This window comes from Clinocottus analis, unplaced genomic scaffold (assembly GCF_023055335.1).
Source record: "Clinocottus analis isolate CAN_PGR_092001 unplaced genomic scaffold, fCliAna1.0.p SCAF_5, whole genome shotgun sequence".
In the NCBI taxonomy this organism is placed as follows: Eukaryota; Metazoa; Chordata; class Actinopteri; order Perciformes; family Cottidae; genus Clinocottus; species Clinocottus analis.
The window spans coordinates 19,959,540-19,977,153 of NW_027176207.1; the positions used below are offsets into that span (position 1 = coordinate 19,959,540).

General features: G+C 46.7%; 1 protein-coding gene across 1 annotated transcript in view; it reads right to left on the reverse strand.

Annotated features, from left to right (window-relative positions):
- Window positions 1–17,614, reverse strand: part of fstl4 (follistatin-like 4) — a 183,449-nt gene that overhangs the window by 25,815 nt on the left and 140,020 nt on the right. Inside the window, exon 7 of the mRNA XM_068600901.1 lies at window positions 70–236. Within this exon, the coding sequence (XP_068457002.1) occupies window positions 70–236 (167 nt within the window). The remainder of the gene's footprint in view (window positions 1–69; window positions 237–17,614) is intronic.

Below are 17,614 nucleotides of genomic sequence, written 5' to 3' on the forward strand. Positions count from 1 at the left end.
CACCTAATTCATCATTTATGAAGCACTGAACATGAACATATGTAGTATGCAAATAAAAAAGCCTCTCACGTTGATGTCCTCCAGGTCCAGGAAGTTGAGTACGATGCCGTTCCTCTTCCAGATGATGGGCGGACGCAGCGTCCCCTGGATGGCGCAGGTGAGGACGGCGCTGAGGCCCACTGTCACCGTGGAGACGCTGACGGACTGGTCCTCCGCCAGGCTCAGCTGGACGACCTCTGAGTCGTGGAAAAGATGGAGAGAAAAACACCGCGAATCAGAAAAGAGGAGCGCGCCGACGCGGCGGAGGTGAAGCCGAGCGGCGAGCGCGGCCGGCTCGTTACCGGCGGACCGGAGAGGATGAACATCTGTCCAGCAGGTGAAGGATACCCGGCGTGAGGAAAGACCGCAGCTCAGCCAAATACCACTCTTCTCATTAAGGGGGAATTTATGGTCATTGAAATGGCCGTGGAGTTCGATTCACCTTTACGGGAAATTAAGAATTGTTGGTCGGCGGCTCCCCTCGGCGTCGTAAGCAGCTGCCGCTGCCGCGAGGCCCGAACGCTACAGTCGCCGTCTGGAAACTATATTTCATCTCCTGATTGTGTTTTACTTATTGTCAAATTGATAAACTCTACATGAAAGCGTGTATTTGCAACAAAGCCGGCTATGCGATATCCACGGTTTGAGCTTTTTATTCTCTATAATATGTATTTCATGACCTTTATATGTATGGAAGCACATTACAGTCAGTAAACAAATAAGATTATGAGATGAAAAGTCATACGCTTGAGATGAAAGTCATAATTATGAGAAAGAAATTCATAGTTATGAAATAGAAAGACGAAATAAAAGTTATAATTATGAGTTAGAAAGTCATAATTATGAGTTAGAACATCATATTTATGAGATAAAAGTCGTAACTAAGAGAAAGAAAGTCGTAAATATGAAATAAAAGTCATTATTATGAGATAAAAAAATCATAATTATGAGATGGAAAGTCCTAATTATGAGATAAAAGTCCTAATTATGAGATATTTTCACGATGACAAAAGGTGCTCTCAATGATTCCAGTGTTCTTTTATTTAAAATAAAATAATAAATCAGCAGCCAGCACTAGGCGGAGCATAAATCCGCCGATGAGTCGTGGTGTGAAAGTGGCGTTCAGGCACGCCGCCGCCATGCTTTATGTCAGCGCGTGACCTCGGGTCGGTATTGACCAGGGACAGAAAACGCTCAATAAACGGAGACGCAGACGACCTGATAGGAATCTCAATGGAGCCGCCGGCATCGAACACACGAACACACAAACACACAAACACACAAACACACGAACACGTCCAGACACGCCTCCTTCACCCGGCTGGCGTGGCTTCATGCCTCCTCCCGTCCACTTCCTGGTTTTTTAGCATATGAAAGAGGAGTTTTACAAGGTCACAGTGACCTTTAAACAGCAATGTGACTGAGCTTCATCCTCGGGTCCAGGTGGACGTTTGTGCCAAATTTAAAAAAGATTCCAGTCGACCGGATGGATGAAAAAGGGAGAAAGAAGATCAAGGATTTTTCTAATTATGTCCTTATTCTTGAGTGAACGTCCTTTGATAACAAAAATGTGGTGATTTGCAACATTTATGCGCATTTATTCAGCAAAAGAAGAAGAAAAAAAGCAAACAAAGAGTAACACAGGAAAAATAACTAAAGTGAATTTGTGAAATAACGTATAACATGTCCATTTATGTGAAATAAATAACATCCCACTTGTTATAAAAGCATCATTATAATAAATATCTTGATGTATGCACTGATAATTCAGATTTTCTAAAGATTTTTTTGTAAAATGAAACTATTTTCTACAAAAAAAATCAGAAAATCTGGTGAAATACCATCACACTCCACATGTCCTGTCTCTTTAACTCCATCAGCTGATTTGGGAGTTTCCCGCCATTTCCACAAGACGAATATTGTTTTGCCAGAAACCAGATCGACCATCAACCATCAACCATCATCTCGTTACTGTCCCTCCACAGAGGGGGTTGCTTATTAATTTCCCGTAATTAGCGAAGCAGTGCCGAGCATTGGCGCCGGTCCAAAACGGAGACTAAACCAAACGACTATGCGGATCTCCTTTGATGTATTTACTGTGACTTTTCCACCCGACGTGTGTTGCCGACTGACCCGACTGACCCGACATAGACACAAACATCTTCCTTTGAGAGCTGCAATTGATGAATTGATAAACACAATCCCATCTCAACATCCACGTGGAACAATATACGTTTGTTTGTTAGTTCATTTAGTATTTGTATTGTTTTATATCTTGTGCATTTTTCATTTTGTATTGCTTTCCTGCATGTGATAAAATCTCCTTGAAGGATTAATAAAGCAACTACCCACCTACCTACCTACCTACCTACCCACCCAATTACCTACCCACCTAACTACCTACCTACCTACCTACCCACCTACCTACCTACCTACCTACCTACCCACCCACCTACCTACCTACCTACCTACCTACTTACCTACCTACCTACCCACCTACCTACCTACCTACCTACACACCTACATACCTACCTACCTACCTACTTACCTACCCAGCTACCTACCCACCCACCTACCTACCTACCCACCTCCTTACCTACCTACCTACCTACCTACCTACCTACCTACCCACCTCCTTACCTACCTACCCACCTCCTTACCTACCCACCTACCTACCTACCTACCTACCTACCCACCTTCCTACCTACTTACCTACACACCTACCTACCTACCTACCTACCCACCTTCCTACCTACTTACCTACCTACCTACCTACCTACCTACCCACCTTCCTACCTACTTACCTACACACCTACCTACCTACCTACCTACCTACCCACCCTTGCTACCTACCTACCTACCTACTTACCTACCTACCTACCCACAAACCTACCTACTTACCTATCCACCCATCTACCTACCCACCCACCTATCTACCTACCCAACTATCTATCTATCTATCTATCTATCTATCTATCTATCTATCTATCTATCTATCTATCTATCTATCTATCTATCTATCTATCTATCTATCCATCCATCCATCCATCCGTCCATCCATCCGTCCATCCATCCGTCCTATTCCATTGTCCAAACACCCTTCAAGTAGAAACCCAACAGACTTTAAAATGTTCGAGGGGAACTTCCTGTCCGGATCCAGACTTTGACTGACGCTGTTGTAACAGACCCCTGGCTATCATCTGTCCGTTCTCACGTAGCTCTCCAGGTGATAGATATATCCGGGCTGACAGCTCGGTCTGTCAGGGATATTTCAGGAGGCCTTGGGTACAGTGCGCTGCCAGTTCCAACACAGTCATCCATCAGCCGAGCGGCAATTTGCTTGGCAGAACAGAGCTTTGAGTGCGACGCGGACGGATGAAGGACCGAAGCGCATTGATCCGATCTGGCTCGCTGGGGCGGTTCTGTGCATTTCTAACAAGACCACATCAGACATTAAAAAGAAGACGGCGCATGGAAGTAAGACGAGAGCTCTCTCTGCAGCCGTCCACTGTCCAAACGGACGACTGATGCGACTTGATGGTTTCAAAATAAAAGGTATAGAACTACGGGCATTAGAAAGGTGGCTGGTGACCAATGTCTCTTCTAGTTATCTACATGTTTATTAATAGACGTTAGCAGGTAAACATGGCTGCCGAAGGATGAGCTGCTTTTAACAACTCTGGCGGGACTCGAGTCATTTATTCTACTTCAACTCCACTTCAAATAACCGCTTCTAAAAAAATGAATCGCCTTGAGACTTCTCTGCAACTTACAGGTGACCCTTCTTGACAGTAGTATAATTACTCTTTATCATTTCTTTTTTATAAAGTAAGAGAGTTTTCGTGAACAACGTGCTTAATTATTTCAATCCAGGCCAGTGTTTGCAGAAGTGTGTTTTTTTTTATTGTGACGTGAAAGTAACTGTGACCTTGAGAAGAAGTTTAAAAGAAACTTGAACTTGTTGAATCACAACGCAAACAAGCCAAAGAAGACTTTTTACCTCCACGATCTGATCATTGAGTGAATGAAGAAGAAAATTATCTGACCAAAGCTTCTGATTCTTGATACTATGAACACATTTTGGGCAGAAGCAACACCCAACAAGTGCCGCATAAATCCGACTAGTCCTGTTTGCTCGACCCCGGCTGTGGGGGGGAGTTTGTCGTGTCATTATCTAGTTAATGATTCCTATAGTTACCTCCCTCTCCCCACAACTTTCCCGAAATAGCTCCGATGTGCAAGTTAGTAATTGACTTCCAGGGGAATTCAGGAGCTCCGCTGATCGATCGGCTAACCAAGCGATGGACGGGCCGACGGGGAGGTTTCTGTCTCCAGCTCTGAGCGGTACAGTGTGAGTGCAGGAGGGTAAAAAAAGACAAACACCCGGAGAAAAGACGGGATCGCCATTAATGAAATAAAAAGAGAAACGAGGAGGGAACAAAAGATCTTGAAAACGAGAAATAATGGAGCTGAAATCCGAGAGAGAAATAAATGTGAGAGAGGATGAATGAATGAAAGGAGACGTGTGGGGCGAGAGAAAGAGAGAGAGAGAGAGGGAGGGAGGAGAAATGTGAGCGTGTGAGGCGGCGAGAGGGAAGGAATTTGATGCCGAGCACGTCACGGATCTCCCAGGGAATCGCTAATGTGGCGAGCTGGAGACCGCAGAGAGGAGAGAGTCGTCCCTTTCCTCTTTCAGGAGGCCTTTCTCCTCCTGAGCCGGAGTAAGACATCGAGCCAGAGGAGCAGAGGAGGGACCGTATTGTGTGGCAAGAGAAAAGGAGGCAGGATGCAGGAGGGAGGAGGCAACAGGTGAGAGGCAGGAGGGAGGAGGGGGTGGGAGGGAAGGAAATGGTTAAAAGGGAAGGGGGAGGAGGCAGGAAGAAGTAGGCAAGAGGCAGGAGGTGAGGCAGGAGGAGGTAGGAGGGAAGGAAATGGTTAAAGGAGAAGGGTAGGAGGCAGGAGGAAGTAGGCAAGAGGCAGGAGGTGAGGCAGGAGGAGGTAGGAGGGAAGGAAATGGTTAAAAGGGAAGGGGGAGGAGGCAGGAGGAAGTAGGCAAGAGGCAGGAGGCAGGAGATGAGGCAGGAGGATGGAAGGGAAGGAAAGGGTTAAAGGTGAAGGTGGGAGGAGGCAGGAGGTGAGGCAGGAGACAGGAGGCGGAAGGTGAGAGGCAGGAGGTGAGGCAGTAGGAAGTAGGCAAGAGGCAGGAGGGAGGAGGACGTAGGAGGGAAGGAAATGGTTAAAGGGGAAGGGGAGGAGGCAGGAAGTAAGGCAGGAGGGAGGAGGTGAGGGAGGAGGCAAGAGGCAGGAGGGAGGAGGCAAGAGGCAGGAAAACAATCTGTAATTTCTTTCCTTCCTCAATGTGTTTTCCGAGGTGTTTTAAACAGAAATGAGAGACGTTGTGAAGCGCCTGACTGAACTGTTGCTCTCATTAGTTCAGCGTCGTGTCCTGAAGGTAAAGCCTGAGTTCAACTTCCAGACAGACGCGCTGCTAAATACGGCCCAGAGCCGTAAACCTGCAGCTGGAGACGTCTCATGAACACGACCCGGAGGATGAAACAGCACTTTGCATGTCAGGTCACATCCCCCCTCTCTCTCTTTCTCTCTCTCTCTCTCTCTCTCTCTCTCTCTCTCTGATTTATGTGGGATGCTCTCTCGTGACACCGCCATTACCGTGACGGCGTCTCGGCAGACTCGACTCAGTTTGACTGACGGTGAAAACACGTGTTGAAGGTAGAGTCATTTATATAGACTTCTATACAACCAGAGGAGTCGCCCTCTGGTGGTCAGGAGACAAAATGCAGCGTTAACACAAGAAGCATATACTTCTATACAACCAGAGGAGTCGCCCCCTGGTGGTCAGTAGAAAGAATACAGCTTTAACATGTGACGCACATACTTCTATACAACCATAGGTTGTCAGGAGAGAGAATGCAGTGTTAATACAAGAAGCATAGACTTCTATACAACCAGAGGAGTCGCCCCCTGGTGGTCAGTAGAAAGAATGCAGCTTTAACATGTGATGCATATACTTCTATACAACCATAGGTTGTCAGGAGAGAGAATGCAGTGTTAATACAAGAAGCATAGACTTCTATACAACCAGAGGAGTCGCCCCCTGGTGGTCAGGAGAGAGAATGCAGCTATAACACGTGAAGCATAGACTTCTATACAACCAGAGTCGCCCTCTGTCGCCCCACATTACAAAAACAGAGTGCGCTCTCTCTCTCTCTCTCTCTCTCTCTCTCTCTCTCTCTCTCTCATATATATGCACGAGCTCACTCGATTATTCATATTTGACCCACATGAAAAAAAATAATGCTGAATTAGGATTCATCCCTTCACTGAAGCCGCCGCAGTGAACGAGTTGGATTTTCCGGCCTTCACACTTCCTCAAAGCCGCCTGACCGCCGTCTGAACCGCGGACCCGTAGGATCCAGAGGAAGCGCCACGCCGTTCACCGCGCTCGCACTTAGCGTAGCGCCCTCGACACGTTGTTACACACAACAAAATCAATTTTCACCAGCGTTGCTACGCGACTACAAAAAAAAAAAAAGTCAACACAACAGGCGATCTCAGACCGCCGAGCGGCTGCAGCACAATCGTGGATCTGCAGCTGAACGCAGGTTGTCTGCACTTACAATCAGAGGGACACGTCCCAGCGCCGCGCCATCTTTTCTTGTGTCGCCGCGTCTGGAAATTGCTCGGAAGCCGTCGAGCGAGTGCGTCAAGGTGTGCAGCTACAGGTGTGTCTTTTGACGTGTGGAATATAAAGACATACGCAGGTGTGCGAATGCAGTAAATCTACCGGCAGTGAGTTTAATTCTTGGTTTTATACTTTATACTTGGAGAAACCTCGTCCACCAAAAAGAGCTGAAAGCTCAGCTGCTGCATCAGGATGCGTAGCGGTAGCGATGTAGCGTTAGCGGTGTAGCGGTAGCGGTAGCATCTGATTTCACATCACGCTAGAGCTCGCCAAGCTGAATTGCTTTGATCATTTCTTTTCTTAAAAAATGGCAAACATTAGAACTCATACATCCACCATTTTGGAAAGTGTCCACAAGTGTTTCTAATGTTGGGAATACAATGGAGGCTTCAGGCGCCTGTTCATATTTGTACAACTTCTTCTTAAAGCCTTTCCTCTCCTCTCTTTTCTTCTCGTCTCCTCTCATCTTCTCTCCTCATTGTGTTCTTCACACACGATGTCTTCAAGGACCGTCGGAGAGATGAAAATCAGACGTTTTTCTCATCTTCTGGCTGTGATAAACTGTCGTTTTGCCGATTGTTTTTTCAAGAAAACGGGCTTCTCCATTCCCGAAAGGCAGATTTTGCCGTTTGGAAGGACAGCTGCGTTAATAAAAACACCAAACCCAAACCTCTCCACATCTCTCGTGACGCACCGTTTCATTTCCAGCGCCACGGGTCCACGCTCGCGGGTCGTAATCTGCCCCAACGCGCCGACACACGTCCTCTCTGCTCCCTCGCCGGACCCCCCGCCGAGCGCCCGCGGTGGGCCCGAGTGATCTCGCCGGCGTCCCCGTGCATGTGGATGAGGGCCGCGCTCTGCAGGAGGGCCGCGGCGATTAGAAAACACATCATGCGTGTTTCAAACACACCGACACGCTGAATTAATGTCACGTTGGACAAATATATATTTATATACACATATACACGCACGTCCATTTCTTTTCCTCGGTTGCTTCCGTGCACACACTGTACATCACGCCACATATTGTGCATGCGTACGGCTCATTTACTGTCTCTCACGCGCACCCTGTATCTATTATGTACACACTGATTCTCCCTCACACACACACACACACACACACACACACACACACACACACACACACAGCTCTCTCTTTGAGAGTGCTGGCCTGGTGATTATTCACAGGAGCGAGATGGGGGATGAGCAATCAGCGGCCAGCTCATTAATCACATCGGATGCAGACCCTTAATCTCCTCCACAGGTACGGAGCTGCTCTTGCTCCTCATCGCTCCTCATCGCTCCTCATCCTCCCCTCTGCCTCCGCCGTCGCTTTCCTCTCTGATGTGTTGTTCGCATCCTCGGCTATTTCCTCCGCGTCTTCCTCCTTCTCCTCCTCTCTCGCCCTTCCACGTATTAATATTATCTGTGACGGCCTGTCAGTCGTCCTTTCCGTCTCTCTCCCCCCTCTCTTAATCCCTCTCTCTCTCTCTCTCCGCCCTGTCGTCCTACTCTCAAAAGGCCTCCTCTCAGCTCGCCGGCGGTGCTCCTCCTCTCGTACGTCCGTAACAAGCCTTGTTAGGACCACGGAGAAGGGGAAACCAAGAGAGCGAGCCGGTCGCAGTGGCGTACAGTAGGAGCGTGTGCAGAGGTGAAGCGAGTTAAAAGCAGCGCCATGCTGCGTTAATAAGGCAGCGGCAGCAGTTTTTGGCAGCAGACCTCGCTCTGCTCGCTCTCCCCTCCGAGGCGGCGTTCACAAAATATGGTCCAGAATATGCTTCACTTCGCAAAGCGGGCATATGGAGGCTAATCTGCCTGCTTTGTTGTGCAAAACATGCTCAAATTAGGCGAAAAAGCGGCGTCGGTATCGGCTTCGCCCCCCCAAAAAAAACAAACACCACGTGGGAAACGTTTTTAAAATATTTCTTGCGTTGTGACTCGTGAAGGTCAGAGCCGTCCCCTCTCCTCTCGCACCGGCCCGGGATGAAAGAGTCTTTTTTTTTTTTTTTTTTTAAAGCGATGAACATCTGTGCTTTGGCATCTCTGAATACTCTGACCTTAAAATGTCATATGGTGTTACTGTGAAAATAAAAAAATATTCAATCAGCTTTTAATAACATTGGGAACTACGGACGAATCAATCGGACATTTTTGGAGAAATGTGTCGTGAGAGCTCGTCGATGCCAATAAATATTATAAGTATTTCACACGGTGGTTATGAACCTTTTATGTACTGAAAGTCTGAATTAAACATCCTGATTAGAGCACAAAAAAGTACAATTTGTAGTCGCTTGCCGGCGAAAACATGAAATATCTTCTTTTTTTTTGTGGAATATTTTGTTTTTCTAAATATTTTTCCAATGCAAGAGAACATGCAGAGCATACAGAGCTCACTACGTTAAACAAACATACACACACATATATATATATATATACATATATATATATATATATATATATATATATACACATATATATATATGTATATAGAGAGAGAGAGAAGACAAGTCAAAGGGCAGCGTTGAGGAATATCTGGTTGGGATGTTATCTTCACACCCTTTGGTTTTAATAAAACTGACATTTTAAGTCTCAAAAGGCCAAAAAAAGTCCGCGCGCTCTGAGCGGCTTAACGGAAACAAGTCGACAGTCTGCGGCTAATCTGTGCTCTTCATTTGGCCACGAGAGATCCAATTCATTACAGCGTACGCTCATCTGATAGCGCCATCAGATCTCTGACAATCTGGATAATCTTTCATCTTTATGGAAACAAAAGAGCCAATCCCTCCTTCCCTCCCTCCCTCCTCTCTCTTCGCCTCCCACCGTAAACCGCGGAGGCATTTTCTGTCAGCGTTAGCTAAGAGGTCTTCCTCGGTCTTCCTCGTATCAAGGCGCTATCGCTCATGGGGGGGATGGGAGGGATTAGCGGCTCCTGCAGCCGCCGCAGCGTGACCTGACCTCGGGGTCGGCCTCGATGGAGAAGAAACGCACGGCGAGAATCAAACCCACTGAAAGTATTTATGATGCATTCATGTACCAAAACAACAATAGTGTGATTAGCGCCGCGGCGGCTCAGATGAACAGAAGGACGAATCATTTTCTTTTCACGTAACTCTCATGAGGGCGTTTTTTTTTTTTTTTTACATCCCAGGAAAAACACTCCGGGGTCAAAGAGGTCAACGGGGCTCTGAGGGGTTTTTCCGACTGTTGAAAGCAGCAGATACTGTAGTGGGGGTTTGATTTGTTACGGTATAACAATACAAAAGGTTTGTGTTTTTTTTTTCTCGCAGAGAAAGAGAGAGGTCAATGTTTGGCGCAACGCGAGACGGAAACAGAAGCTAATGAGACGACGTCTCCAGAGACGAAGGAAACGCTTTTATTTGCTCGCGAAACAAAATACCGGAGCAAAAGCTATACGCTCCGTTTGTGCATTGAATGCACCGTCGCCCGAACTAATGGCTGCCGTTGGACAGTTTAGTTCATGTGCAGTTGAATATATTTTACATATAGGAATGTACAGTAATCCTATTAACCTTTTAGAAAGCCCTTTTTCTGAGAATGAAAAGGTGGTCATACCCAAACTAAAACTGGTTTATCTCCTTAATCACAAGGGCTATTTGAATCATTTAAAGAGCCATAATACACTAACCCTTGTGAGATTGTGTGTATATGATTGCTAAAAAAAAATGCTACCAAGCAAAGCCGGTTGGGACATCGTCTTCTGCAAAAAGTAGTCATATTTATTTTTTTTTGCTGTAAAAAAATATATTTTGATGGATGAAAATGTCTGGAGAAGAGGCAAGTGTATCTAGAAAGGTGCGCCAATCGTTTGTAGCATCAAGCTAACGGTACAAAACGTTGTATTTTCCAAAACTTGGGGGAAAAAAACGTCTCGTTTTGTTGTACGGTGCTTTTATTTTGAAGGCGAGAAAAATGGTTAAACCGGAAGTCAACGTGCGCCGTATTTAACGGCTAAAATGAAGTTTATAACGGTCAAATTGGAACGGATAAAGAAACGGTTTAGCGCTCCCCTGAAGAGGAACAAGTGCTTACGTTGGTTTTTGGTAATGAAGTTGGTTTTTGTAAAGGAATAAAACACATTTAAAAAAAACATCTGTCAGAGGAGTACGCTACATACAAGTTAGCATGTCGGTACATATCTGCGACACCCTCCCCGCTTCATACGACGTCTTCTCAACTACGGACTTTCTGTTGAGAAATTCAAGTGACAACATTTCATCACGCGTGTCTCTGGAAGTGTTAAAGACGTCTTTTCAACTGTTTTCATTGGCCGGATGAAGCGATGTCCCGTTTGAAGTGCAACTCAGAGTATTACAGAACAGAAAGCGGTTAAATAAAAGCCTCTGAAGAAGAGAAGATTTTACTTGGGAGACAGAAACCTCTTCAGAGTCTTCCTCTCACTAATGAGAGAACACAATCATCCACTTGGCTCAGATTTCGGGGGTTTCTTTATCATCCACTGACAGGCTTTTTGTCTTTGTGGAAGTATGAATGGATATTTGTAGATTAATAGAGTAAAGTAGTAGAGTTGGTTTTCCCGTTAAAAAGATTCCTGCACATTTAAACTCGTTCGGGGGAGTTCAGGCTCATTTTTCTTGACAGTGTAAGACTAATGGAAAAGTATGATGTCAGACTTTACCGACGCTGTCACGAGATTACTTTTAAACTGGTGAAAGTCTCCCTGAACATGCTCATGAAAGGACGTTTAATTGAAAACTTAAAAGAGATTTTTATCGGATAAAGATCAGTCTATTAATTAAGACGACTTTCTTCTTTCCGTCACCAGTCGACCGGCTTTACCTTCTCTGCTTTCTTTCACATCTCGGTCAAATGCTGGCTGATCAATTAGCAGAACAGTGAAGTAAGCAACATTTAAAACCATTAAAACCACCAACAGGGTTTCTAAACAGATGAGGATGAGTTGATGAAGATGACTAATCGCTCCATATTTTACTCTGGAGGTCTCTCTCTCTCTCTCTCTCTCTCTTTCTCTCTCTCTCTCTTTCTATCCACCTATTCATCTCTCACCTCTCTCTCTTCCTTTTTCTCTGCTTCTCTTCCTCTATCCACCTCTCCCTCCCTCTCTCCCTCTATCCATCTCTTCCTCTCTGCCTCTCTTTCTCTCTCTCTCTCTCTCTCTCTATCCATCTCTTCCTCTCTCCCTCCACCCCTCTCTCTCTCTCTCTCTCTCTATCCACCTATTCATCTCTCACCTCTCTCTCTTCCTCTTTCTCTGCTTCTCTTCCTCTATCCACCTCTTCCTCTCTCCCTCCCTCCCACTCTCCCTCTCTCTCCTTCTATCCATCTCTTCCTCTCTCCCTCTCTCCCTCCACCCCTCTCTCTCTCCTTCTCTCTCTCTCTCTATCCACCTATTCATCTCTCACCTCTCTCTTCCTCTGCTTCTCTTCCTCTATCCACCTCTCCCTCCCTCTATCCATCTCTTCCTCTCTCTCTCTCTCTCTCTCTCTCTCTCTCTCTCTCTCTCTCTCTCTCTCTATCCATCTCTTCCTCTCTCCCTCTCTCCCTCCACCCCTCTCTCTCTCCTTCTCTCTCTCTCTCTATCCACCTATTCATCTCTCACCTCTCTCTCTTCCTCTTTCTCTGCTTCTCTTCCTCTATACACCTCTTCCTCTCTCCCTCCCTCCCACTCTCCCTCTCTCTCCTTCTATCATCTCTTCCTCTCTCCCTCCCTCTCTCCCCCTATCCATCTCTTCCTCTCTGCCTCTCTCTCTCTCTCTCTCTCTCTCTCTCTCTCTCTCTCTATCCGTCTCTTCCTCTCTCCCTCTACCCCTCCACCTCTCTCTCTCTCTCTCTCTCTCTCTCTCTCTCTCTCTCTATTCACCTATTCATCTTTTACCTCTCTCTCTCCCTCTACCCATCTCTTCCTCTCTCCATCTTTTCCTCCCTCGCTCCCTCTCTCTCTCTCCCTCTATCCATCTCTCCCTCTATCCATCTCTTCCTCTCTCTCTCTCCCTCTACCCATCTCTTCCTCTCTCCCTTTCTTCCTCTCTCTCTCTACTGTGCAATGCATCATGGGAGAATAAAGTTTGTCTACAGCGTGCATCCACCACGCTGCTAAAATGATTATGGCTCCTTCAAGCATGGCAGAGGGTTATTTTTCGACAATAATTCTGAAAGTTTCAGGCTGAATTCCTGCACGCTGAATGATTAAGCTCTTCAGACGCTGGAGGCCGGACCGCCGGCTCGAAGGGAGAAAGACTTGGATTCGTCCCCAACTGGACTCCTTTCACACGGATGTGACCCTGGAGTTACACGAGACCCGCGTGCTCACAGGAGATAGCGAATGCTAATGTTCGTCTCACGGCGACAACGCGCCCAATTTCAGAGGAAAGAGTTTTCTGACCAGCGACTCTGCGAAAAGCCGAGCAGAGGATTCAGATCTTGTGGTCGGAGTCCATGTGAGACGTGAACCACGTCCGTACGTTGATGTACGGACGCTCTGGCTCTTGTCTAGGTTTTTTTGTGTGTCTTCTTTCTGTCTGAATGTGTGTGTAAAAAAAAAAACAAGTGTTGGAAGCAAATGCTGCCAGCAGCGAATGTACAAAGGAAGCAGCGCAGACCTTCATCTGGCTATAGACAATGCAACTAGAAAAGGTGCGCTCAACACAGCACAGATCTGTGCCAGGTGCGTCCAAAACACAGAATTGGTTAAACCCCATCTAGCCCCAAAGGGCCGCCAGGCATCGTGAAACTTATTTCAATCGAAAACACAGTCTACCAGCCTGTCAGTCTATGAGCCAAATAGTGTACTAATTTACCAGCCAACCAGCCTACTAACCTACCAGTCTACCATCTTAACTGTATACCAGTCTACCAGCCTTCCACTCTACCAATTTACCAGCCTATCAGTCTACCAGGCTACCAGTCTACCAATTTACCAGCCTTCCAGTCTACTAGCCCACCAGTCTACTAATTTACCAGCCAGCAGCATCCTAACCTACCAGTCTAACAGTCTACTAACCTACCAGTCTACCAACCTACCAGTCTAACAATTTACTAGCCTACCAGTCTACCAACCTACCAGTCTACCAGCCCACCAGTCTACTAATTTACCAACCTACCAGTCTACCAGCCTACCAATCTACCAGCCTACCAGTCTACCAACCTACCAGTCTACCAGCCCACCAGTCTACTAATTTACCAGCCTACCAGCCCACCAGCCTACCAGTTTACCAGTCTACCAATCTGCCAGCCTACCAGTCTATTAATTTACCAGCCTTCTAGTCTACTAGCCCACCAGTCTACTAATTTACCAGCCAGCAGCGTCCTAACCTACCAGTCTACCAGCCTATCGGTCTACCAATTTACCAGCCTACCAGTCTACCAACCTACCAGTCTACCAATTTACCAGCCTACCAGTCTACCAATTTACTAGCCTACCAGTCTACCAACCTACCAGTCTACCAGCCCACCAGTCTACTAATTTACCAACCTACCAGCCCACCAGCCTACCAGTTTAACAGTCTACCAATCTACCAGCCTACCAGTCTACCAGCCCACCAGTTTACTAATTTACCAGTCTACCAGTCTACTAGGCTACCGGTCAAATAGCCTACCAGTCCACCACTCTACCAGTCTTCCACTCTCCCGCTGCCATCCTGAAGGTCACAGCTGTGTCGAGGCATCAAAAGCCTCTGAATCATTTGGAAGGGAATTCGTTTTTATTAGATTTAGCTTATAACTGAGATTCTGGAAACTGGAAAAATAAAAACAACACAACAAAAAAAAAAATACTGCATCATCTAAAAAAAAAAAAAAAGACGCCTCTGAGCTTTAACCCTCCAGCCGGCTGAGCGCATGTTGTTGCAGAGAGCCGGGTACCAGGGGCTTGTTGCCACAGGAGATATTGAGTAACACTAACGCTCTGCTGGGAGCATGCAGCGTTGAGAAAATAAAGACTTTAGAGATTTGTGATTTACCCGCCGCTCCATCATCACCTTCTCTCTGTCTCAGCTTGCTGGAGCTGTCAAAGCTGCACTTTCAAGGTCTGCTGCACAAAACAATCCATTAGAAATTCTTTGAAAGCGGCTAAATGATATTGGCTGCAAAGTGTGGACGCTCGTAAAAGATGTAACGCAATTCTAAAAGATCCGGAAGGGCCCCGGCGTCGCAGAGGTTCGGTGTTAATGCCGTTTTGTTGTGTCCTGTCATGCTGCACAGCTGGGTTTTTTATGTGTGTGGATTTATCTCCTTAAAGAAGTGACAAATAGAGCAAATATATAGACGCACATAAAAACAAGTGGCTTTCCTGTAGTGCACAACTCACCCTTTGGTGATGAAGATCCAAGGTGCGCTCTGCTTGTCCGAGTGCAAAAAGCGCATTTAATTACATTAAATCCCTCGACCCCGACGGCCACGACGCAGCCGGACTCTCGCACGGTGTTTCCAAGAAGCCGCTGAATTTCTTTTTCAGGGAGCGGAGAGGAAGAACGACTCGTTCGCTGACTGCGAAAAAAGGCAAGTACCGTAAAAGTCGGGTTACAGGCCGCTAATACCTTCGGTGGGTGTCACCGCTAGCTCCCCGCTGTAGCCAGCTAGCATGCTGCTAGTGCCCCGCTAGCTCCCCGACAACCACCGAAGGGAGCGCGACCAGCCCCGGCTCGACGCCCGACTCGGGCAGCGGGGACGCGGAAAGTAGCAGCAGCAGCGGGGGGAGCTAGCAGGAGCGCTAGCTTGCTACAACAGGGAGCTAGCAGCAGCTACAACTTGCTAACCGGGGACACCTAGCCGAAGGCAGGAGCGGCTTGTAACCCGACTTTTACGGTCTGTGATCTTTCTCGTTCCCCCGTAAATACCCTCAACAACACCCTTTCTACTTTCTTCCCGCTGCAAACGCACAAAAACTTTTGTGCAACTCTTTTGGAGCCGGAGGAACAAAAACCCTCAAGATTAATTTTTTTTTGGCGTGAAACAAGCGTTTCAGCTGCGAGCCACAGCGCCTCCTCCCTTGCGCTCTCCTTTATCCGGTTCCTCTCGTCTCTTCATGAGATCTGAGTGTTTGTCTCAGGTTTAGCTCGGCGCCGCGCAAACACGAGGCGAACACACACGACTCTTATTAAAAGACAACCTCATCACTGTAACGGAGCCAGCTGGACCAACTCGCTGGTGATTTACACTGAACAGATGTTTGCCCGAAGAAAACAACCCTCCCGACGAGAGCATCGAGGGGGATATCGTTCTTACCTTCCTCACACGGGAACGTTGCAACAGCAGAGCTGAAGTCATCCAGCAGAGCGGAGCATGTCTAATACTCTCACCTTGTTGGTTGAATTTGCTGCTATATTCTTACTATTTACTTCCATGCAAGAAATCCTTTCTTTTTTTTAACTTTTCCGTTAGCTGCTGTGTTTATCTCTTTTGTTTCGAGAGAACATTTTCAAAAGCTGATGAAGGTGGAAGCTGGAGGGGATTTCACTGGGGAGATGAGAGGAGAAAAAGAAGGAGGATGAGTACCACTCCCATTCGAACACACACTTGTTTGAAATGAAGAAAAGGAAAGGGAGGCAGGAGAAAGAGCAAATCAATGGAGGCATGATAATGAATTATTTCCTCGCCAGAGAGGGAGTTCGAGGAGAGAGATAAAAGCCGACCACATGCTGCGCCGCTAACAGCCCGGGGGGGCTCGATGCCTGGGAACGACGGCTCGGTGGAACACACTCGCTGCCCGCGGGACCCACCGGGTGCAAAGGAAGAGAGGAAAAGGGTGGAAAAAAAGAAGTAAGGAAAGCTGATAGGAGATGGGAAGAGGAGGGGGAGGGGCGGCGTTGTAAAAGGTAACAGGTCAAAGCCAAAAGCCCCTCGAGTCCCCGCAAAGCGTGATTTACACCTCCACGGCTAATTACAGAGACATGAAGATGAGATTAAAGTGGTGGGAATGAAAGCAGGATAGATAGATGGAGACGTGGTGTAATTGTGAGAGATATTAGATGTCTGGTGGAACCGTGATCGTGTCACCGATGTCGTCCTAATGAGCCTTTATATGATGTTCAGATGTAGCGTGACATGTCCCCCCTCCATTACAGCCGGTCTGCGCTCAGGAGGACGGATCCCTCCGATGACGGATGAATTACAGGCGCACTTTATTGCACTTTATTGCATTGTATTGCTACGTGTTTAGCATTTCTCTCCTCAGACGTTTGTCTAAGTCCTCTCTTTGTTGTTCCTCGACAAAGACGTCCGCTGAGATTCTCCCCTATTTCAGGTGCTTGATTTTAGAACAAGCGTTACAAATAAAAGTTAAATAAAAGAGTGTATATGCTCAAATAACCTGTTATAATGGGAAATATGGGATGCATGAAGACCCAATCTGTTGCTGCAATCTGCTTGCAGCTGATTATTTTAATGCTACTTTATTACACGCAGCGTAACCTCAACTGAACTTCTCATTACTTTAATTTCTCTGCAACTGTTACAGTTTTATACATCATCCCTCTGTGATGTTAAATACCTTTTACTCGCTGTAGTAATTTAGATTTTGGCTGCACTGAGCTTTCCCCTAACTTGCCTCATCTGCTTCATTTATTAATTCACGTATGTTTCCTAAAAAAAAAAGGTCTCAATATCCCTCGGAGAGCTGCCGTTTGTTTTAGGTCTAAGGAGGCGGCGGCAATGCAACCGAGCGGGAAGAGCAACCGAGCGGCTTTCTGCCAGTCGAGCAGAAATTGCTCTGCAATCGAAGCCTGAACTTATACATCGTCGACGCATTGTGACTTTATGGAAGTTTTGGCCGTGCAACCGAAGAAATAAGGGAAAGATTATTAAAGAGAATACATCATTGGAAAGCAACATGTTGAGGGTGTAATTTTAACGCAATCTGCACCTTTAATGTCGGTT